At 51.8% G+C, this 24189-nt stretch overlaps 3 protein-coding genes across 3 annotated transcripts; 2 read left to right on the top strand and 1 right to left on the bottom strand.

Annotated features, from left to right (window-relative positions):
* Nucleotides 1-26: 26 nt before the first annotated feature.
* T069G_05799 (eukaryotic DNA topoisomerase i, catalytic core domain-containing protein) lies at nucleotides 27-3203 on the top strand (the record flags this gene model as incomplete). Its single annotated transcript, XM_056173009.1, has 7 exons — nucleotides 27-81; nucleotides 263-483; nucleotides 557-868; nucleotides 932-2170; nucleotides 2231-2482; nucleotides 2554-3003; nucleotides 3063-3203. 7 exons carry the CDS (start codon nucleotides 27-29, stop codon nucleotides 3201-3203), a joined length of 2670 nt encoding a protein of 889 aa, XP_056029867.1.
* Nucleotides 3204-4410: 1207 nt separating this feature from the next.
* Nucleotides 4411-5615, bottom strand: T069G_05798 (glycosyl hydrolases family 16 domain-containing protein; the record flags this gene model as incomplete). Its single annotated transcript, XM_056173008.1, has 2 exons — nucleotides 4411-5438; nucleotides 5513-5615. The coding sequence occupies 2 exons, from the start codon at nucleotides 5613-5615 to the stop codon at nucleotides 4411-4413; spliced, it is 1131 nt and encodes a 376-aa protein (XP_056029866.1).
* A 13960-nt stretch (nucleotides 5616-19575) lies between these two features.
* On the top strand, nucleotides 19576-21304 carry T069G_05797 (zinc finger, c2H2 type domain-containing protein; the record flags this gene model as incomplete). The annotated part of the gene is made up of 3 exons (XM_056173007.1): nucleotides 19576-19718; nucleotides 19767-20047; nucleotides 20175-21304. 3 exons carry the CDS (start codon nucleotides 19576-19578, stop codon nucleotides 21302-21304), a joined length of 1554 nt encoding a protein of 517 aa, XP_056029865.1.
* Nucleotides 21305-24189: the final 2885 nt, after the last annotated feature.

Genomic DNA, 24189 nt, shown 5'->3' with positions numbered 1-24189 from the left:
GTGCAAGTTGGTCCTCGCTTCCAACCATGGGTACCTACAGCTCAGACGATGACATGCCTCTTGCGAGGCCAAACGGGCGTTGTAAGACTCCTCCATCCTCCCTCTTGATATTTTTTTTTCTCCTCTCCCAGTTTCCCAACTCAGGCATATCCTCAACACACGCGACTGCGACTGCGCCGGCGCTTACGGGAGACGCATCAATCCATGTCCAATCGCGCGCAAGTAAGCATTGGTATTTGGCTAATCGCAGCATCAACTCTAGTGTCATCTTCCAAGATATCCCGCGCTCAAGACATCGCCTTGGATAAGTCTGTGCCTAAGAAAGGCTCTGGAATGGCTGGACTATCCATCCGTAACGGACCCGTCGAAAATGGCGACATGGACTTGGATTCGCCCTCTACAAACGGGGCGAAGCGTAAGTCACGAGTCTCATTAACGCAGGTCGATTACAAAGATGGATCGGACAGCGATGGTGAACCTCTGGTAGGCGATCCCTTTCGTAACAACGCTGGCAAACGCTGTCATAGGTACCGTCAGCTAACGGCTTGGTATTTAGGCAAAACGACCACGATCCAAAAAGGTCGAGCAATCCGATTCGGACGATGAACCCATGGTCAAAGCTAGAGGGAAGAAGCTGCCTCCTTCTTACAAGGAAACTGCACTGCCTGAGTCCTCCTCTGATGAGCAACCTCTAGGTGTCAAGCTGGCTAAGAAAAAGGCTGACATCGAGAAGAAGGCCGAGAAGGAGGCTAAGTCTATTCGTGCTAAAGAAGCGAAGGCAAAGGCTACACCGAAAAAGGCCCTTAAGAACGAATCAGATGATGACCTGCCTCTTGCGGCCAAAAAGCGGCAGTCAAATGGCTCGGCTGTAAAGAGAAAGTCTACTGGATTAAAGAAGGAGGAGTCTGATTCTGATGCGCCCATTTCCAAGAAGTCGAAACCAGCTAGTGCTTCTGCCAAGGGGAAGAAAGCAGTATCGGCAAAGGACACCAAAGACACCAAGAAAGCCAAATCCAAAGAACCCAGCGAGGAAGAAGAGGAGGAGGAGTTTGAGTGGTGGAATGCGCCGAAGCGAGAAGACGACAGCATCAAGTGGCGAACTCTCGAGCACAACGGAGTTTTGTTCGCGCCAGAATATGAACCCCTTCCGAAACACATAAAGATGTACTACGATGGCAAACCCGTCTCACTCGCCCCGGAAGCAGAGGAGGTCGCCACTTTTTGGGTTGCCATGATGACTGCCGCATCTACTCACCACTTGGAGAACCCTATTTTCCGCAAAAACTTCTTTACAGACTTCTCTGAAATTATCAAGAAGCACGGCGCTAAAGATGCCCAAGGGAACAAGATTGACATCAAGAGCTTGGATAAGTGCGATTTCTCCAAGATGGCAGAATACTGGACAGCAAAGAATGAAGCCAAGAAGAGCATGACCAAGGAGGAGAAAGCAGCTGCCAAGGCTGAGAAAGATGCGCTCGAGGCTCCGTATCTTTACTGTACGTGGGATGGAAGAAAGCAAAAGGTTGGCAACTTCCGAGTGGAACCTCCCAGCTTATTCCGTGGGCGAGGCGAACATCCCAAGACTGGTAAGGTCAAAGTTCGAGTTATGCCGGAACAGATCACCATCAATATTGGCAAAGGTGCCAAGGTGCCAACTCCGCCTGCAGGGCACAAGTGGAAAGCCGTCCAGCATGACCAGAAGGCTACGTGGCTTGCCATGTGGCAGGAAAACATCAACGGCGCTTACAAGTACGTCATGCTTGGAGCTGCCAGTGATGTGAAAGGACAGAGTGACTACAAGAAGTTCGAAAAGGCTCGTGAGCTGAAGAAGCACATTGACAAGATCCGCCGTGACTACACCAAGGATCTCAAGAGTGAGGTCATGGCAGATCGTCAGCGCGCAACAGCCATGTATCTGATCGACAAACTTGCGCTCAGAGCTGGAAATGAGAAGGACACCGAAAATGAAGCCGACACTGTTGGTTGCTGCTCTTTGAAGTACGAGCATATCACCTTGCAGCCCCCAGATCAAGTCACATTTGACTTTCTGGGTAAGGACAGTATTAGATACAACGAAACGGCCCGTGTTGATCCGCAAGTCTTCAAGAATTTGAAGCTGTTCAAAAAGGCGCCAAAGACGGACGGCGATGATCTCTTCGATCGCCTCAACGTAAGCAACAACACACCTCGTCTGAATTGAGGAGAGCTGAATACTAATTACCAATGCTAGACGTCTCAACTGAACAAGCATCTCAACAGCTATATGCCTGGGTTGACTGCCAAGGTTTTCCGTACCTACAATGCGTCCTACACCATGTCCGAGCTGCTCAAGGAACTCGGGAAAGATCCACGCTCTCGCGGTACTATCGCGGAGAAGGTGAAGCTTTACAATGACTGTAACCGTAAGGTCGCCATTCTTTGCAATCACAAGCGAACTGTTGGCGCAGGGCACGAGCAGCAAATGCAAAAGCTTGGAGATAGGGTAAGTCACATTCCCTTATTCAACAACCTCTTAAACCCGAGAAGACGAAGACAGTGCTAACTCCTCATCAGATCAAAGGCCTCAGGTATCAAAAATGGCGAACCAAGAAAATGATGCTCGACATTGATCCAACTCAGAAGAAGAAGAAGGGCGCGGCCTTCTTTGAGAAAGACGAAGATCTCGATGACGAATGGATCAAGGAGCACCAACAATTCCTGATCGAAGAGCAACGCACCAAGATCACGAAGAAATTTGAAAAGGACAACGAGAAACTTAAGGCTAACAAAGAACGAGTTTTGCCTGAAAAGGAGCTTAAGGAGCGTCTCCAGGCAGTCAAGGAACTCGAGGCCAAGTTCAAAAAGGAGAACAAAACCAACAAGGTGGAGGCTGAGGGCAGAGGAGCAAGCGTGGAGAAGTTCTTGGGTGCTATTGACAAGATTGACGAGCGCATCCGGGTCTTGGAAACACAGGCCGAAGACCGTGATGGCAATAAAGAGGTCGCCCTGAGCACTTCAAAGATTGTAAGTCGCCTCGACAATACCGCTAATGAAGATATAAGAATGCTAACAATGAGCCGTAGAATTACATCGACCCTCGTCTGACGGTGGTGTTTTCAAAGAAGTTTGATGTTCCTATTGAGAAGTTCTTCTCCAAGACTCTCCGAGACAAGTTCCGATGGGCTATCAAGTCAGTCGAGGACGCGGAGGACTGGGAATTCTAGACATAGAATCAGCCCAAAAGTCAGATACAAGAGGCGAAGCATCCACACTGCTCTTCCTTCGCTAAAAGTTGTTTATTTTTTTTTTTGCTTTTCTCTTAGTTCTTTTTGCCTTTGCTTTTTGTTTTGTTTTCCGCAGTGGTTTTTTCCCTCTCACGTTATATATACATGTTACGGTAAAAGGTGGTACTTCCACCTCAGAATACGGCCATATCAGGTAGACGCGGCGCAGCAAAACGACACTTGCAAGTATTTATTTTATTATCACGGCTCCACGAACATTGTACGATGGAGTTAGAGGCGGACGGCGAAACTTGGAACCATGGACGCACACGGCGGAAAGGGAAAGGGGGGGTTGGGCTCGGCTCACACAAAGTGCTTATTTCAGAGGAGTCTAGGACGATGGATGAGTGAAGGGTAGAAGGGACAATATTCTTTCTTTACGACTGACAACAGATTTTCTGAGGGACGCATTCAAAAGAGTGAGGCGATGAGGGTAGGAGATAGCGAGAATCATAGCGAGGAATTGAGAGAGGCTTGAGCTTTTTTTGAGGTTTCAGCCATGCTGTACTGTTTTAATTGAGTTTTTTTTTTTTTTTTAACTCCCTCTTACTCGATAGATTATACGAGTCCTCCGTTTGAACGTTATCATGTGATACCAGCTTAATGATGTTTCTTTTTTGTTTCTCCTTATCTGTCGACGATAGAGCTCTATTGCCATGTCTTCTTTTGCTCTACTGTTTTTATAGACATCTCTTACTCAAGGAACGAAAGCCAACTATATTGGTGAAAAGAAATTATGTGTTGTTAAAATCCAAGTTGCTTTGGTGTCATTTATTGTCGACAACTATATGTGATGTGATATCTTCATCTTATACTTTCAGCTTGTATCCAAGATAATCTTTAACCATTGATGAGTAGAAGATAGTATTGGCTCATTGGAAATGCTAGGGAGCATCTCTACATCTATAGAGTATATATACATATTCAATACCAAGACAACGATATATGATGCCATCTATAATAAATGTCCAAAACGCACGATGCAGTGCAACGCCATAAAAAATGCAATCCCCGTGTGGAGCACATGTCTGTTGCTTCTTTGCCCAATTTATAAAACCGCGGTAGGTGACACTCATTCCCAATATATACACCATTCATTAATAACACATCAGCCATTAAACCCACATATGCCTCGCACATAGACTCGTTATATCCTTGCAACAAAGGCCAACACACCAATAGCAAAGTGGCTCATCAGAAGCACCAACAGCGACGGCAAAGGCACACGGGACGCCGCACTCGCATTGCGTGCAATCTTGCCGTCTGGGTTCATATGCCAACCGCTAGGAATGCTTCCGATAGTGGCACCTGCAACCCACGGCCAGCTCTGAGTGGCCGTAGCTGAGCCTTTATTCGTGCCGATGCCACCAACGGGAATGGACAGCACGGCTGTTGGGGTTGTGGCAGCATTGCTGGCGCTGGCTGTGATGGTGAGGGAGTTTTCATTGTTGGCGTTCCCGTTGATCTGACCACCGACGGCTTGGATGGACTGCCATGAGCCCGAGTTGTTGCTGTAAACGTACTGCTTGCCGGTAGAGTAGTCTGTGACAGTGACGCTCTGGACCAACATACTAAAGGGTCCCTTGCTGAAATCCGTAGGCCCCTGGGCCCATTGAACAGTGCCTGGAGCATTGGTGCTTGGATCACCGCCGGCCCAAGAGCCGAACTTAATCTGCATTGGCGTCTGCGGATATTGATTCGCTTCAGCATTGGCCTGGGTCAGAGTGCGCAACACAGAATTGCCCGCCGTCCACACGATCCTGTCCTGGGTCCAGTCGATGGTGTACTTGATCCAGTTTGCTTGGGTACCCGAGACGCTGTGGAACTGTCCGCGGTTATACGTTGTCGTCTGGCCTTTGCCAAAGTAGTTGGACTGAACCTGGTCGGGCTCAGCACCTAGCCACTCCAAATCGATCTCATCAAGATCATCAGATTGCAACACCAGCGAGGAGACAATGCCTGCTCCAGGGGCGGCTTTCATGGTGACTTCAACACGGCCAAACATGATGTAAAACACAGATTCGAGCTGTGGAGCGTCACCACCACCGGCCACCGTGAATGAGACGCCATTGCTATCATATGTCGGCGCACCAGAAGCGACAAAGGAGTTAACAGAGCCCTTGGTGAAGTCCACATTGATAGTCATGCCCAGAGCCGTGTCAGCAGGACATGAACCTATTGCGTCGCAAAGACACTGTAATCAGCCAAAAAGTTCCATGTCAAAAAGCAGAGGCGATCAATCAACTCACTAGTTGTCAGCGGATTGCACCGGCTCCAAGTCTGCCCCAAAACAGCTCCGGGGAGCGTCAATGCAGCTACAGCCGCGCAGGCACCGCTCGCCACGGGTCTCATGGCTGCAAGGAGGGTAAGAATGAAAAAGTGACAGCAAGAGGCGGGAGGGGGAAAGGGACGGGAGTCTGCAAGTGATGCAGCTTCGTGCAGCTTGTGTGACAGAAGGTTTTTCCTAGCGCCACGCAAGGGAAAATAAGAAGCTCCAATAAGATATAGACAAAGAGAGGAAATGGTGTTGGAGCTGTTGCTTTGGAGTTGCTGTCACTTGCAATAAGTCGTTCGCGTATTTAGTTGAACTAACAAGTAACGCAAGCCGTCAAATAGACGAGAACGATGCAAGGGATGCCCGTGAGAGTTTGCTAGTCACTTTAGACTATATTTCCAGCATTCCAGAGTACCGAAAAAAGCAATATAGAGACACAGCGATAGGGCAGTTTTACAAAAATAAAATTGAAAAAATGAAGCCGCAGCTGAGATGCAGGTTTAAGCAAATGGCTGGTTATAAGCGGGGGCTTTGCACCTTCCCAGCCACTCGACTTGCCAATGTCCTCGTCATCGTCATCAAGGCCAATTGCCAAGGCAGGCGCGTATCCAAGATATCGCCTTTTACGGAGCAGTCGCGCAGGTTTCTGGTTCTATCCTCTCTCATCTCTTTCTTTCTCGCCCGCTGCTTCCTTCTCTCACTTTTCGTCCCTCACCAGGCAAGTACATGTTGGTGCGTCTAGGCGCTGGGCAAGTCCTCCCTCGCATCAATGACCCCACCGCCTTCCGCCAAATTTCTCAGATATGTTTGACCCGATTAATCATTTTTTTAGTTTTTCTTTTTATTGTGTTTTTGTCTTAATTATTGAACTTCACTTTTCCCAATTCTGTGCATAATGCATATGCAGCCAACGGTAGTTACTTTTGTCCTCTTGCTTCCTACCTAAAGCATCCCCAATCCCCCCATATCTCCAACAGCGCGCTTTTGGCGGTCAACCACTCATGCGCTGGCCACTGAGTGACAGCTGGCTCGCGCATGCTTGCCTCTGTCCAATGTACCTAGCACCATTAAAGCGGGTGGTTGGGACCTGGCGCAGTAGCACGGCCGGCCCCTCTAGCCGCGAGCCGATTGGACGCAGTCACTTGGAGCCTAAAAGCGGGTCCCGGCGCCGGAGCGCTAGAATTTCGGTCAAGCTCTGCCCGCCGGTCTTCCGGCCTACCCTACACGCAGATGGAGCAATCCATAATCATCTCCATTGGGCTTCTGACGTGGCCGCCGAAGGTGGAGGAGAGCCGGCAGCATCTTGCGGGACATGCGGTGAAGGACCGTCCATTGTGCCGTTTACCAGTAGTAGCCGATGACTTCGAGCGTCCTGAACGGGGCCTGTACCGTACGGACCCTGTGCTTGTACAGCTACGAGCATGATGGCCCTCTGCCCCAGTAGTGACGTGTGCAACTTCAAGACGCTACAGGCTTGCTCGCATGCGTTGGAATGGCCGCACTAGGAATTGCTTCTCCCAGATCCGACGGTAGCTAAGATCACGATGCTTGACATACTCTTGCGAGGACAACACCAACGGTGATACAGTGATACAAACACACCCTAAAAGCAGGGCACGGGCCCTTGCAGCCTCACGGACACGGCGTCTCGAGTCCGCCTCTGTCTGAGGACATGAACTAGGCGTACGAGCGGACGGCATCGCATCGGAAACATTGAGACAATGACAAAAGTTACCCAGACACGGCTTCGTATGTAGGGAGAGCTTTGCATTGTCACATCCCCGCTGCGCTGCAATGCCCAAGACCCCTCCTCCCTTAGGGCCCGAAATCCCACATCACCAATCAGCCAACCGCAATGGCACTGGTCAAGTCAATGTCGTATCGCTTAATTCGTAGAAGGCTCTTATTCAACATTCACATCACAGGCGGTAAAAGGCACAGTCGCCCCGTCAATTAGACAAGTGACATACACGGCTCGCTAGCCGTTGTGACAACCAAGCCACAAAGAAGAAAGGAAATGAGGAGAAGTGGGAAGAAAAAGAAAAGAAAAAACAAGGGAGTCAGACCACTTGGCCGTTGAGGTGTTGGTCGTACATACCATCAGATGCAGAAGAAGCAAAGTTTTTCCTGTTTCAGGCCTCAACCAACCAAAAGTGAAAATTCGCATGTGCTACAAGCGCATACTGTAGGATGAGTTAACATGACAGCTTCCCCATAATATCGCCCACAACTCTCACGGGCCAAAAACTAAAAAGCATTGACTTTGATTATGCACGTTGCATGTACGCAAGTCCTCTGCAGGAATATAGGCCCAACCGGCCATTCGCAGTGCGCTTCCCCGACCTCCAGAGTGGCAAAATTGCAAATGCAAGGCAGGTTTCTTTTTTATTACTCGCAACTTCGGATTGGCCCGATCCGCAAGTACAGAGGCAACCACATCGTAAGACGCACGGGAGGCTGCCCACGTTATCAGGTGCTAGTGTCCAACTGTAGAGGTGATCAAGATCTGTGTCCCCTCGCATCTGACCCCTCCAGCCCAACGGCTGACTATGAGAATGCCGCCTGTCTCATGCGGTTGCACAACAACACCCGTTAACAGTGGCCATTACATGGCATCAGTGTTGGGGGGGAGGAAACACCGTAGTGTCGTGGACCTATGTGTTTCCCATCAGCACTGTGCACAACGATGGAACCAGGCAGTATACTGAGCAGAGAATCTAAACTGCATACAATTTGGCTGAATCAACAGTCTTACCCTGAGCCGTGTCTGAAAAGGCAACAATCGCATGTCTGAGCTTATCCTCCGCTGACATCGGCCGAGATGCTTGGGCCTATTTTTATTTTGCCGTCTTCTTCTTATTGTCCATCATCTTCGTGCTCCGTAGTCTCCCTTCATTTCTCGAATCGACTGACGAGATGCCATTAGCCCCATATCTTGCGCTAGAACGGTCCTGAAGTGATTTTATGCCTACAGTTCACGTCTTACCGCGTGAGCCGATTAAAAAAAGAAACGGACGCCAGAAAAGACGAGACAGATAAAAGGGACTGCAGCTTGTACTGTAATGTGGTGTCGCATTGGAACAGGAGCGGCTAAGCAACGCTCTGCGGGCAACTCAAACATTGGTCATTTCCACCACGCATGATCCGCATTCATGGCGCCGGCTCCCGCCCTTGGATACGGGAGGAAACGCAACAAACTATAACGCCACACAGGCATGAGGGGACCAAAAAAAAAAAAAGACGGAAAGAATTGCGAGGCAAACAAGAGATGTCAGAAGTCATAAGCTGTGCTCCTTAGCTCGCTTTAGCTCAACATTGGGACTTATTCCTTGTCTCAGCTGCTAGTAGGGCGGCACGCTATATTGAAGCATCTCATATTAGTGACATGTCGGAACCAAGGACGCGTGTCATATCGTTTGTGGATGGAGGACAATCAGAAAAAGCAACTCGGAGAAGAAGAGGGACAGAAAAAAGAAAACAAGAAAAAAAAGGCAGAGAATGGATGTACATCATGTTTGCCGCTGGTTCACGCTTGTTAGGCGATCCGCGAGACACTACCGTGGTCGGGACTCATCATACAAGAGTCTATATTTGCAAGTAGAAGTGGCAAGAATCAGCTTTAGAATCACAGTCACAACGATATCCAGCACAACACACGGAGTGCCGCTTGCCACCGGATGCCGTCAAGTCATTCGCAAGCCGGTCCGTGCTCGTATTGAAGTCCGTGCCAGGTAATCCAGCGGGCATCGGTAATTGTCCACGAAGCACAGTGACACTTCCGAGAAAGGGCGCCGGGAGACTCGTGCACAGCCATTGCTTTTCTTTCACTTACAGCTCAGCTGGACCACTCGGCTGCGCTGCCGCGCGGTGCTTCTGAAATGAACAGTCCACCCAGAGCTCAGCCACTGCCTGAGGCGAGAATTCCATCGCCAAATATTTCGGAGCGACATTATCAGTGTAATTTAAGAGAACCACCAAGCCGTTAGCTGCTGGTCTCAGTCATGGCACCTTGATGGAGACCGGACTTCGTATAAGCCTCAATATCTGGAGATCCACCGCTGAAGTGGTAACTTGTCAGGTTTTTCTAATTTCCACAATACCCGGTCCGAGGGCCCATCAGAATGAAAATAGAATATTGAATGACATTCGTCAAGTGGATTAGAGTAATTCGCAATATTGACTTCACCTTAGTGTTTCTATTCTAGAAAGCAAGAGGACGGGGGCCAAAGAAAAAAAAAAAAGAGAGGAACGGCGGAAGTGAAACATTACGGCCCGCAGGTACATGAGTGATGTACGAGTACTGGCATATCAAAGCATCCGGTCTCCGTACGGCATGCGGCGTGCAAGCGCTCCGTAGTCGCGGGAAGTAGCACAGTAGTTGGATTTCGTCGCCCGTAATTCGTAGCAATAGCCCGAGTAGTCGATCGGCCATGCATGAACACTCCTGTGTCTGATCTGATGCCTGTCCGCGGACCTAAATTGCCGCTCTCTCACAGACCGCATTCCGCACTTTGCAGTCAACGGCCCCAATCGTCTGATCATGTCACTGGTGCCGCATGCTAACTAGTAGGTATGTACATGCCCGCACGCCATGAAGCTCGGGGCGAGCCTCCTCGAGTCCCGTACGAAACAGCGGCTTTAGCAGCACGGAGTACTCCGCGGCGGTAGCACAAGATGTGCTGAGACATTGTGTACTACCGAACGTCAGCAGGGTAGCATCGAACGACTGCCGGCAGAGGCATGGGGCGCCTGTGCCAGCGAATGCCAGCACGAGTAGAGGCACTACCCGCGTGTGGCATTACTAGCAACACTGCTGCCAGCAGCAAAGCCGACTTGACCGATAGCGGCTGTCCTATCTGGCGCCATTTCATTGCCGCGGAATCGCCTGTTGGAGTTGCGAGCGAGCATGGCCGCCGCCGCTGTACAAGTAGAACCTTGCCTGGGCATTCTGGAATCGCCGACGAAGCAGGCGCGATATTGAGGCCGGGAATGGATACAGAAATGGATACGCCATACCGCCGTACCACCTTCCGGGACCTTCGGTTCCAGTGTTGAGGGCCTGGCAAGCCTGGCACAGCGAGGACGAATACCGGGGAACAATGGCTGGATGGAAGCTGGATTTGTGGGCCATGAGACCTTCCAGAAGCTCCATGGGCTTGGGTTGCGGAATGCCCAATTGGCTCTCTGCCCAAGCCCTTGCTGGTTAAGTCGTACCTGCGCTAGCCCGGGGGATGCCCTAGCTAGTCTTTGCCAGCAAATATCTCCCCACTGGCCGCTTAATATGGCACAGCGCATTCTACCATGGTCCTGGTAGCGGGTCGGCCATAGGCAGCGAACAACCGAAGCATTGAGCCCTTTCCCCCTCCCAAGTGATGGGCCCCCGTGCCGGCATGAAATGTCGATATGCCGTGAGGATACAGCAATGCGGTCTGTTAAGATGAAGCCATGCTGAAACATTTGGCAAGTGGCGAAACGGAAGGGCAAATGCCAAAAGAAAGCGCGGTGACGAAGCTAGCCGTAAAAGGGCCGTGCCGTTCCCACGAAGATGACAGTGATTATGGTTGCATTGGAGAGCATGAAGACCTCTTTGGGCAATCGTAGTTCGTGTTTGTACCTGTCAAGCAAAGGGCATTTCGTGCAAGTTGCGGCGCCCAGGATTGGTGGATGTCAGCCAACAACCTCTAATCCGTCTTCGACTTTTGGAGGAGGGGAAGCGAAGGACGGAGAGAAGACTGGCAATGTTCTACCCGGTGGACCTCGAGACAAATTGGCTGGGCATGGTCCTGTAGTGCCATGGCCAAGCAGAAATCCGGGGAGCGGGTAGACCGCTAGGGTCCGGTGGCAAGGGCCATCTGATCCCGGTCAAGCAGGCCTCTATGGTATCAGGGCAAGATGCTGGCCACACGGCTGTGAATCCGGGCCGTTGCTAGCCCTTGCGCATTGTACAGCGAGCTCGTCCACCAGGGTCCTGGTCACTCTGATCTGAGAGATTAAGTCCTGACTCGTCCGCATCCGTCAAAGTCACTTGACATCGTCCCTAGAATTCGACGGTGTAAAAGGCGGTGGCAAAATAGGTTCAGGTTTTTTCTTTCCCCTCTCTCGCTCTCGCGGCTGCGGTCTCCGTGACCCGTAGTCGATATGATATTGCCTAGTAGGCCTTGGGCGCACCCTACCAGACCAGGTATTATAGCATGCCTTACTCGTAGATGGAGCATATGGATGGCATACAGGTAAGTTATCTCGATTTACCGACCATGTTAGCGCCGTTTGCAATGACCGCCGACTCTTCTCCTGTCAAGGTTGGGGGATCTTCGTTCACCAGTCTTGTGTCGTTGGTTCGGCACAAAGGAGCAAGTTTTTGAGAGGCAATTTGGCTAGACATTAGACGAGTAAGGCGGTGGGTAGCTGTAAATCGCAACAACAACAACCAGACACTCGCACATAGGTACATAACCAACAGTAAGACGGACCGCAGAGAGGATATCAAGCTGTAAAACGCCTCGCGGTGGGCAGAATGCTGCTGGCAGCGCCCATATATCAACCAATTAGAGCCGCAGGAGCGATCCAATCAGAGCAAAAGTTGGTGAGCATCCAACGTCTGCCCAGGTTAACGAGCTTCGCAGCAGACCATTGAGGCTGCCAATACCTAGTACGAGTACCACGCCTGCAGCACTTACCGGTGTATCCCCTGTCGGTATGGAATATCTACAGGTATTCGTGGGCTCTCGCTCGAGTCCGGGGCACGCTGTCGCATCCATCCGAAAACCAGTGACCAGTGCCACAGGTCGCCAGGGTCAATTGTTCGAGTCAAGAAGACGGTCTGCCAGCAGGACTCGCAACAGTTACGCCGGGACCCTGGCCCTTCATCTGAGGCCGTGTGCCAGTAGTGCGATCTATCGTTTGCAGATGCCAGAGACATTCGCCTAGCAAGGGTGGTGCCGAAATCTTTTTTTCTCAGGCGGTGGACGGCTGCCGGTTCCGCGAATTTTTGGCGAGGAGGCAAAAAAAGCTTTTTCCCGCGCAACCTGTCAAATCACCGCCATCCTGGCTACTGGCGGTGTCGGTGGCCGCTCGGCTCGAGGGCCGTTCAATTGAGTGCAGCGGTAAGCACTCCGTATGTACGAGTGCTGCATCTCTGAGATTCAACCCGGCCGGGGGGGGGGACGACAAAGACATCGAAGAGTCGGTGGCCGTGCAGAACGGCGGATTGAGGATCGGTGGGCCTTTTGCGAACGAACATGCGTTTGGTGCTCGTACAGGTACTTGTGAAATCATCTTGCCTACCCGAAGCACTACAGCAATTAGGCTATTAGCTCTGGAGCTCAAGTTTGCGGAGGCGGCAGCGACGCTTGGCTGTAACGGCGCCGCCTCTTGTGCTGTGAACGGCAAGGCGATGAGCTGACCATGTTGACTGACTGGCGGGTGGAGAGACCTGATGCTGGTTAAGCCCGGGGAGTGATGGTGATGCAGCGTGCATTGCACAAGTCCCAAGTAGTCCCAGGTGCTAGTGCAGGACTGGAGTTGCACAAGAGGTATCCATACTAGCATATGTACTCTGTACTGCGGACTGCAGCAGAGTCCCGCGCGCGGGTGATGTGGCAGCTACTCGTACAGCACCGACTACCTGTCGGGGAAGGCCCTACCCCCGGTCATGATCCAAGGCGGAAAGAGCCCTGGAAGCTGTGGACGGTACCTGCATACAGCGGGTTCCAGCGGGTTCCAGTGGCCGCATTGGTTCCTGCATGGCTGCGTCTGCAGTGGCGGTCTCTTCGCACTGCAGTGGGTGACCAGGGTCGATGTTTGATGGCTAGAGCCTTCAGGTTAGCAATTGGTGGGGGCCGCTGTCCAGTCACGGCGGCGGGTTATGCATGCGCGGGCTGATATGCTGGAATCCGTGGGACCAATGCAAGCGCAAATGTGATGTGTACTTATATTCGATGCCACGATTAATGACCCTGGCCGCAGGCAGTTTTATTCGCCAGCCGCTTTGTCGGTCAACCAGTGCTGGGCACCAAGCCGCATGCTGGTGCGTTGCCATGGTGCCAGGCACTCTACTTGCCACTCACACTTGCGCACACAAATCACTCGAATCACACACACCTCGTTGGATGCATTCGGTGGCTCATCAAATTACTCGGTCGACGGAGTGGCGGTTGGCGTTAATCAGTGACCGGCACAATGTCGGTACGGAGCGGAGCGTCGCCTTCTTTCATTTAGCAACACGGGGTCTAGCTCCCCCTTGGGCGTAGCATCTCCCTTCCAACGGCGCGGCGCAGAGACGGGCCAGCGATAGTGGCTCGACTTGGGGCGATCCGTTGGCTTCGTTGTGCCTGATCGTTTGACGCTGTTTCCTGTTGTGGCTAGAGCTTCATCATGATGGACTGCACTTGTGTTTGGCGCGTGCTCCCAGGTGCTCTTCATTGTCCCGTTTCGTCAGCACGTGCTGCTCAAGTCGGATGTGCAGATAATGGAGAATCATCCCATAATTTCATAGCATCAGCAAGTTCTGCCGGAGTGTTCGCTTATTCGAGTTTGTCGGTGAAGAGCACAAACACATTATGGAGCAGCAAAGTCTTCGTATTACCTTATGGCCCGGGCCCGCCGTTTCCAGGACCCAGAGTTAGGTACGGGGATTCTTTCCGAGAGTTGGAGGTGCTGCATTGGCTGCCGCTGGGGGTGCAGGTACTTCGTGCTTGTACAGCGCAGAGGTACATGCCTGGCAACCTGGATACTAATCGATAAGAGACGACGAGACGGGACGAGACAAGAAAGAGAAAAAAGACGCCGTCTCTTGTCCCCTGTCGCTTGTGCAGCTATGGTTCAAGGGTCTGTGCAGTTGGTTAATGCATTTTCCATTCTCGACTCGTTATGCAGCGCTAGAGTTTCAGATTAGACGGCAGCCAATAGGACCGCTGCCACCAGCCCAGCATCTGGCATAAGTCTGTTTACATTAGCGACGGTGGCAGCCAATGCTTGCATCTCGTGTGTGATGATCGGTGGATGTGCAGGCACAAGATTACGAGTACTTTGTCTTTGTACCCAGGCAACCAAGTCACCAACACCGCTCCAAAGCACCGCCTTGGATGAAACCCTCCACATGCGGAAGAGCCTGTACATCACATCACACACCGCACGCAGGATGCTGACGACTCTTGCCCCATGGGATATCACATGCTAGGCGGTGCTGGCTTACCCGGTATACAAGTCGGGAAATTGGAATCAATATCATCAACAAGACGCAATCAATAGCAAGCGCCTGTTAGTACTGATAGCAAAGATTCCTTCCTTCCGGGTAAGTACTCATACGAGTACTATCATGGTCAATTCAATTCGCTAGCCTGTCCTAGCTATCATCGCTTCCAGAGACATTCTTCCTTCGTCTTGCCTCATTCGTAACCACTAATACCGAGTAGCGGATCCCCGCCCAAGCATCTATCTCAGCCAGTGTCCACCGCAAACTACAGACGACAACCTTGGCTGATACCGATAGCAGAAATAGACGCTTGTGCTAACATGAAAGCCACATAGCTAGTCGCCGGTGATGCGTTCTCGTACTGCAGCCCTTCCCCAGCTGTCTAAAGTCCGGGAATGGGGCCAAATGGCTGGCACGGCGTTTTGACTAGCGTTACATGGCCTGGATGGGATGGAAAGATACCGCAACTTATTTTGCAAATTGAAACCTCTTCCCACCATCTCACGACACACCGTTAGATGTCGACTGAAGTGGTGGCGGCATATGCCTGCTGTCTGGCAATAGTACGGGGGAATAGCTGCAACCAACAGCCTATCGGACGTTTACCAGTCCTCGCTTAAGGTACACCGTAAAAAAGAAAAGCGGGGGCCTACCTGGCAGCGCACATTCTTGTAATTGCGGTGACACTTTTTCCTTCCTTCGAAGCTCTGGGTTTTCCACACGAGCACGTGCAGAGGTACTACTTACAACCGTTGAACCGTTGCAATCAGACAAAAGAACAAAAGGCACCACGAAATTGAATGCGTGCGGGTAGATGTTTCTAGTAGAGTTAGTTGCCCCATATGAGTAGAGCCGAAGATGGTGCTTGATTTTGGGCGTCATTCCCCTCTTTGCCGCACCTCTAGGCATAGTCCATATGACTCGCCTTCAACAACCATGATGGCCATGGTGAAACTGACGATTCTCAAAGGCTCGACGTGCGGGAAAAGCCACCGGTCCTGGAGGGGAGCTGGGCTCCGTACGGAGTACAGTAGTGCTCTCAGTAGCTTAGCGGGCCGGAGAAGCCACCGTCGACGGCCGTGGCTCGATTCTCAGCCCAGGCGATGGGTAGCCTGGAGCCCCAATGGGGCATTTTGCGGGAACGCGCGGGGCCACCAGGCGATAGCGAGCGCGGTTCTACGTTGGCCGTCCTGGAGAGGCAAGTTGGAGAAGCTTCACCGGAATCTTTGGTCGAGGCGGTATACAGCCTGGGAGGGAGGTGTTGACAACGCAACACGGCTTGCAGCCGGGGGTGGACGGCATGGGGATGCTACGGTACTCCATGCAGTGAGGAATTAACGAGAAAACAAGAAAAAAAAGAAAAAAAAAGAAAGGAAAAGTAAAAAGGGAGAAGAGACAAGAGACAAGAAAAAAAAGCAAAAAAAGCAAATACGGGCTTTTTAGTTTGCAAGCGGGGATGCATCTCGTTTCACCCGCGAGACAGTTGCCACATCTGCCGTATTTTCCTTTCTTTTCTTATTTTGTTTTCCTTGTGCGTGATTCCCTCCAGCAAAATCTGGTTATCTTGACCTACTATCTAATAAACACTTATGATTTTTTCCCACCTCCGCTCATGTGTTTCGTATTTGGTCTTGTGTGTGCCTCTCTGGTGGCCATTGGCTGTGAGCTACTGTCCTGGCTAGTACTAGCGCGCAGCACCACAAGCAAGTTGACACAAACAAAAGTGTCTCCATGCATAAGCATTACGGAGCACATACGAACAGACTATGAAACAGATGACGAAAAAGCCCTTGGTCTTCACAAGTTCAGGTGGAGACGGGCTATTCTTGTACGAGGTAGCACTACCTGCACTAAGCAGCATCCAAGACATAAAAATAATCCACTCATGCAGCCCGCTCCTCTTGGATTGTGATCGACGCGCTAGGCCTGGTTCTGGCAATTGGCTAATATGTCAGATCAAGTTTGACTGAGCTGCCCGTTGATGACCACCGTAAGACGAGATCAGTTGAGTCTGTGTGTATGAAAGCAGCAGAAAATGCTGATAGTACCGCCACTACTGAATAGGTTTTGCCGTGTACTAAGGTATGGACTACTTGGACCTTGTGTGACGACTGCTGGATATGTGCTAGCGCGAGAAGAGGACACAAACACATGCATCGCACATTCTGACCTGACAAACACACCATCAAACAGCCTGGGCGGCAACATGCCCAAACAGCTTTTTGGCCCTTCTGCAGTGGATGCGACATCCGCCCTCCGGCCGGCCAATCTGGGATCCGCGTTTGACGTCTTTGCCTCCGAGATGTGAGTTTCCCACTTCCTGGCTAGTCACTGACGGCTTGGTTTCAACTAGCAGGTCGAATGACTTACAACCACTGGACAGACGACGGGCAGCGTGATTGATGGCTGAGCGCATCGCCCATCAGGATATCATGTGCCTTGCAGCGGTGGAGTTTTCTCGAGGTCTCGTAGGTGTGACGCCAGAGACTCGAGGTCCAATGGCTGTGCACACTCGAGGTGTGCGTCAGTGTGCAGAGCTGAGACGGCGGCTTTTTGTGCAAGCTGGGTCATCAAGTTGATACTAGCACGCGCTGTATCCTATCACGACACGGCATTCTGCAGGGCTTGTGACGCGCTCTTGTGTGCCCGTGCCCGGCCGTGAGTGGCCAGCGCCGGAAAATGGCGCGCACAGAGCGAGCCTGTCAACAAGAACAGCGAGCCTCGGGGCTAACAGTAGCACTGTATTTAGTGGTGGTGGTACCTGTTAGTGGTGGTTAGCGGGTTGGCGCCGGCGCAATCACCGCAGGCGAGCCGGCATTCTTGTTGACTGACGCTGATTTCATAGGTGGCCTCTCGACGCTCGAGTGTGCGTAGCATCAGCAACGAATGGACGAGCAAACTTGGACGAACGCCATGGGGGCCAGGAATCGGCACAGATTGGAGCATTGCAGCATTTGCGCCTTGAGAGGTGCTGTGACCCAATCAGCAGCTGAGCCGCCGTGCAGATGTCATTGTGAGGCATCCATCTCTCTTTGTCCATTCTTGGATCCGGCTTTCAGTATTGGAGGGATGGATGCCGTCTTTTTTTTTTCTTCTTCTTCACTCTTGTCTCTATCTTTCTATGGACGCCCCCCCCTCCCTCCCCTCCATCTCCAGTGTGATATGCGCGCGACTACCGCAAGCCAGAGGGAAACCAAAAAAGAAAAAGAAAATAAAAAACGAGACAAAAGAGACCACAAAGCAAACGGCACTACCAGCAATTGGCTCGGCTCACAGTGGCTTTTCGTAACCCAAGCCCAGTGGAGAGAGAAGCGCTGCGCTGTGCCAGTCGCGGTGCATCCGAGAGGTGGCGGCGTGTCTCTGTCATTATGCTTGTTCCTCGCAAAAAGCCGTGCCTGTATCTGTGTGGACGGATGCACTTCGTATGTTACGCTCGTATGGACTGGTAAGCCCACAATCCAGAATTAGAAGGGTGGCTGCGCCATGCTCGCCCGCCGGTTTGACTCAAACCGGGCCAGTCAGTCATCACGGTACAAACGCCCAATGCCAAATGGCGAATGGCGACCATCCATGCGCACGTTGGTGCTGCCATACGGACGGCCGTTGGCATTGCATTAATCTGCCATGCTATCAAATGTACTATTACTCGTGCTAGTCAACGCCAGTAGCAAGAAAACAGAGGCTCTCTTTGATGCTATACTGCAAGTGGTACTATTACCTCTTGTGCTAGTACGAGGACCAAGCAGGACCTGTCGTCGTGTTACATGTATGAGTACCTTGGTTAGGCCCACCGGCGTTGTACCCACCTCGACTCGACTCGACTCGACTCGGCTTGGGGGCTTCATGAATTGGCAGCTTTTTTTGTCAACTTCCCACTTTGGAGCCCTCTTTGTACAGTTGTACTCATACTACCAGCATCACCGTCAAAGCCGCACCCTTGTCGCTTCTTAGGCTGGCCGTTAGCCTGGCACTAGGTACGTACCGCCTCCACGGACTCGACAGATGGACTCGACCAGGATCACTGGTGCTAGCAGGAGACCCATGTCAAGCTCTGGAGTTGGGTCTCTCTCAAGGTTCACACACCCCTGGCCGTCCCAGACATCCCAGACAACCCTGGACTCGCACACCACTCGCCCCAGACACCTCACGGACGACAGGGGCCAGGGAGGAAGCCTGTCCCGTCATGTCCGCGCAACGGATCCTGGCTCTTGGCCAGGTCGAGTGAGACAAGTGGAAGTGGACAAGGCCTGCGTGGAGGCGACGGAGCGTTCCCACTCTGGTGGGCTCTCTTGCCTATCGGTCGATTTGCTCGTCGATGATCTTGGGCTTCATCGTCCTACTTATCCTGCCACGGCCCCCCGCCGTTACCATCAACTCATCCATATGATCGGCCACCCTTGAGCTTGTATATCTTGTTGTTTTATACCCTCCATTCTCCCTTCTTTTGCGACTTCGTCTCCATCGGAAACTCGTTATATTTCTTCGAGATTCCTTCCCTTCTTTTGCTCGAACATTCGCAACCATCATCTCATCCTTCCCACCATCGCAACAGTCTAATAGTTAATCACTACTACCAAGACTACCATCCATTCTTTGCACCGGATCTGAAGGTCGACCTAACGAAGAACCAACCACTCTTTACGTGCCTCACCAATTGCCTGGGCAATTGTATAATACGGAATACAGCTTATACAATAACTATAACGTTTAATAACTAAATACTCTATTCGAAGCCACCGCAAGCTCTTCTCTCACGAGGTTAGACAAGCAAGCCAAAAAAAGAACAAGACTGTTACAGAGGACATGTTCAAGAGCTGACACATTCCTTGGCTCAGCAGAATACAATGGACGGCATGATGTCTCAAGCTATGGGACAGCAGGCGTTCTACTTCTACAACCAAGAGCACAAGATGGCTCCCCGACAACTCGTTTTCGCACAGCAGATGGCCGCCTTCCAGATGGTGCCTACACTACCTCCCACTCCCATGTACTCGCGACCAAACTCCTCCTGCTCACAGCCCCCGACCCTGTACAGCAACGGTCCTTCAGTCATGACTCCCACAAGCACACCTCCTCTGTCCCGGAAGCCCATGCTGCTGGACACCGAGTTTGGCGACAACCCTTACTTCCCCTCTACACCTCCTCTGTCCGCCTCTGGAAGCGCCATGGGCAGCCCCAAGGCATGTGACATGCTGCAGACTCCCATGAACCCCATGTTCTCCGGTCTGGAGGGTATCGCCGTCAAGGACAACATCGATGCCACTGAGAGCCTCGTCCTGGACTGGGCCAGCATTGCTTCTCCACCCCTGTCGCCTGGTAAGTGATTCTGAAATTAATTTCCGCGTCGAATATTCCTTTCGCCGTTCCAAATTTAAAAAAAGAAACGGAAAAGACGCTTTAATGAATACTGGGGCGGGGCAAAAGGCTAATCCGCATTGGGCAGTGTACCTTCAATCTCAGGCTAGCAAGGTGCCTTCGCTTACCTCAAGCCCGAGCGACATGCTATCCACAACAGCTTCATGCCCTTCTCTGTCTCCCTCGCCAACTCCCTACGCGCGGTCTGTCACTTCCGAGCATGATGTTGACTTCTGCGATCCCCGCAACCTGACCGTCTCTGTTGGCTCCAACCCCACCCTGGCTCCGGAGTTTACCCTGCTGGCTGAGGACATCAAGGGCGAGCACATGCCCGCCGCCGCTGCCCAGCCAACCTTTGACTTCAACCCAGTGCTGCCCAGCGGTCTGCCGACCTTTGAGGACTTCTCTGACCTCGAGTCGGAAGCCGACTTCAGCAACCTCGTCAACCTCGGCGAGATCAACCCTGTGGACATTTCCCGCCCCCGAGCCTGCACCGGCTCTTCTGTTGTGTCCCTGGGCCACGGCAGCTTCATTGGCGACGAGGAGCTGAGCTTCGACGACAGCGAGACCTTCCAGTTCCCTTCTCTGCCTAGCCCGACTTCCTCCATTGACCTCTCAGACGTCCACCAGGACAAGAGACAGAAGAAGGACCGCAAGGACGTCAAGCCCATCATGAACGCCGCTGCTGGCGGTTCTCAGTCTGGCAACGAGCAGATTGGCGCCACTGAGGCTGCCTCTGCCGCTTCAGACTCCAATGCCTCTTCTGCTTCTGATGAGCCTTCTTCCTCCATGCCCGCCCCCACCAACCGCCGCGGTCGCAAGCAGTCACTGACCGAGGACCCTTCCAAGACCTTCGTCTGTGATCTCTGCAACCGACGCTTCCGTCGCCAGGAGCACCTCAAGCGACACTACCGCTCTCTCCACACCCAAGAGAAGCCTTTTGAGTGCAACGAGTGCGGTAAGAAGTTCTCTCGCAGCGACAACTTGGCTCAGCATGCCCGCACCCACGCTGGCGGTGCTATCGTCATGAACCTCATCGAGGACGGTTCCGACGTACCTACCTATGATGCTGGCATGATGACTGGACCTGTAGGAGATGACTACAACACCTATGGAAAGGTCCTCTTCCAGATCGCATCTGAGATTCCTGGAAGCGCTAGCGAGCTCTCTTCAGAAGAGGGTGACCAGGGCAAGAAGAAGCGCAAGCGCTCGGATTAAATGGATAGCACCTGCTTTCACAGGTGGTCTATGACCATCTTTATACACGCCTGACATGATTCACTTTTATCACACACTTCTTGCTTCGCTTCGGCGCAAGCCCTATTTCTACACATACACTTTTGCTAGAGGAGGACATCGCACTATACAGGGAAAAAGCTCAAGCGGATATGATTGCATTTTCAAACCTTCAGTTCTTGTATCGACTTGCAACATCATACTGATGATTATTATTTTTTTACATATCGGGAAGACACTTCTCGATATCTTCACAATTTTTGCATCATGACAAAAAGTTCGACAGAGGCTCGAACTCGGAAGAGGAATTCTCGGACATGATTTTGTTTGTTTTGGCGCGCATGGCGGACTATTAGATTTCTTACTTTTTATATCTGGCGGAAACAACGACGGTATGCTAATCAGGTTGGCTGCCCCTCTTATTGCACACTTGGTGTGATAATCCATCGCGAGCGATGGCTGGAAAGGTCGTTTGCCATGGCGGGAATAACTGAAACATTAGAGAGGGCACTTAGGAAGCATTTATGCCAGTGGGAGGATCGCACCGCCCTTCATTGGAGGTTGATTCCTTTTTCTTTTAGTACAAATATTTTTTTGTGCTGCTCATTCTTGTGGGCAAATGGGTTATGGCAGGGTGTGCGGGTCACATTTTTTAGAAGTTTTACTTGACGCTATGCCAACCAATAAGAAAAAACACTGTTGCTAATTAATACTGAATTGTGCCTTGAAGATGGTGACATGTTTGCCCTTGGCCAGTGAAGTGTTATGTGTGAACGTGGAGAAAGATAGAGATTTTAGACTGGGGACTTGGGAAATTTAGATATTTAGACTATAGAAGATAGAAGAAATTCACTTGTTGAACTCAACTGTTTACTTACCATGATGATGTTTGCGACTATGTAATTGTGGTGTTGATATTTGTGTTACATGCAGACTATCCCGCAGAACTTGGACCAGCCATCACGTACATACATACCATTGCGTGCTGGGGTTTCACAGATAACGTTCTTACCACGCGGCTTGGCCATACCTGTATGAAACGAATGGCTCGCAGCATACGAGCTGTCTAACAACGTTTACTCGGCCGACAAGAGTTACGCTCCCAAGCCGTTTACCCGACAACCCCCATGAGACTCACCTGCAACAAACCAGACTCCAAACCCTCGACGCTCAAGGGGAGGGCATCAAAGGGGAGAAGGGGGAGGGGGGGGGGGGGGGGGGGGGGGGGGGGGGGGGGAATCGTTTTGACAGGTCTAATCTGTGACATCTCTCGTCTCGGACAGAACGGGTGAATGGAACGGCCAAAAGAACGTTCATGGAAGAAGTTGGCCGGCGAGAGTGGGGATTTGCGGCATTACTATTGCTTTGCTTCTCCCTTATCTGGGGAGGGGAGGCAGCCGTATTGGGAAACCATGCCTGCCTGGTTCTCTCTAGGTGAGGCGTAGAGTTCAGCTCACATTTTGGTTTTCCTTCCATGGCGCTTCTATACATGTGGGGATGTATACTCTTCCTCTATTTGTTCTGCCTGGGGTGGAAGACAAGACCCTTGCCTCGAGTCTCCGGCCCCATTGCCGGTCAAGGGCCTGGTGGCACCGTTTGAGGTCGGTATTGGGGGTCCCTGCCAGGCACAAGTGCCTGGGAAACGAGCAAAAAATCTCCTTCGTGGTGTGTTTGATCCATTCCGCGGGGACGCTACCTGGAGTTGCCAGAAATGTGAGCCGTCACATATTCGCTCAAGGATGGATGGGCTGGCTCGGTGGCTTTCTTGGAGAGCGAGATAACGCTAGCCATGGCCTTTCTGTCCCCTTCGGCGTAGTATGAAATGTACAATCACGGAGCATGATACGTGCTGGCACAAGTAATCCGCGCCAACTCCATATCTGCGATGGAGCTAATCTCTCGCGCAATCTATCCGGGGCCCGGGTATGGCCCGTCTGGTCCGTTGAAGAGGGAACGTGCCTGGTCCAGGGAGCACTCTTTGGGAAACGCGGACGCCCTAATTTGGGAGGGATCATGACAAGAGAACCCCCCCAGTCGACAAAAGGTACATGGAGTAGCACGTACTAGACTACCGAACGGTCCCTGGACTAGCTCGAGCTGTGAGGCAGCTTCGAATTTAGGCGTGGGGTGGCTCTCCGGAAGGTGGAAATGAAAAGAGTCAAGATGGACTGCTCCATACTTGGACAGGCGAAAGCTTGGCCACGACCTTGACGAAAGCACCGGTGGCGTTCCCACGGTGGCGGCAAATTAATGAGAGGCGAAGCAATGGCTGCTATTTTGAGTGGTAATTAATTAACCTGACGGCGAGCCGGTCAATGGTCGGTGGTGAATTTGGGTGCCTGGACCGTGGCGCTGGGCCTGCCAAGCGAAAAAGAACAATTCTGTCGTCTTGACGCGAACAAGACGTGCAACACGTGCGCCCGTATTGGCTCCATAGGCAGAGAAATACGGAGTTCGGAGTGTGTTCGTGGGCTGTACTCGTACGAGCATGTTCTCGGATCTAGCTGGAAGACGTCTTATGCCGAGACCTCTGCGGAGCCTTTTCCTTGGTGAATATCCTTCGAAGATTGTTCTCTGCGGGCGTTTTGCTAGACTCGGCCGATAGCAATCGCTCAACTTTCCCATCGTCAGCTCACCGGGCGAACACCATAAGCACCAATTGACCTTGTCTCCGTCCAAGCTTCCCTATGCTGTACAAGTACTAGCACTCTGGTACTATTCGCTAGCATGAAGCAGCCATGGTGTAACCTGGTATTTGGAGCAAATCAATGGATACCCCCCACAGAAGGCTAAAGGCCGTAGGACAGGGCTTGAGGGCGTCTCTCATCACCGTGCCTGACTCAGTGCCTCATAGCAACGCGAGTAAT

The sequence above is a fragment of the Trichoderma breve genome, chromosome 3 (genome assembly GCF_028502605.1).
Source record: "Trichoderma breve strain T069 chromosome 3, whole genome shotgun sequence".
Lineage (NCBI taxonomy): Eukaryota > Fungi > Ascomycota > Sordariomycetes > Hypocreales > Hypocreaceae > Trichoderma > Trichoderma breve.
Note: the sequence above shows the minus strand (reverse complement) of the source record. Positions and strands in the feature narration are given on the sequence as shown.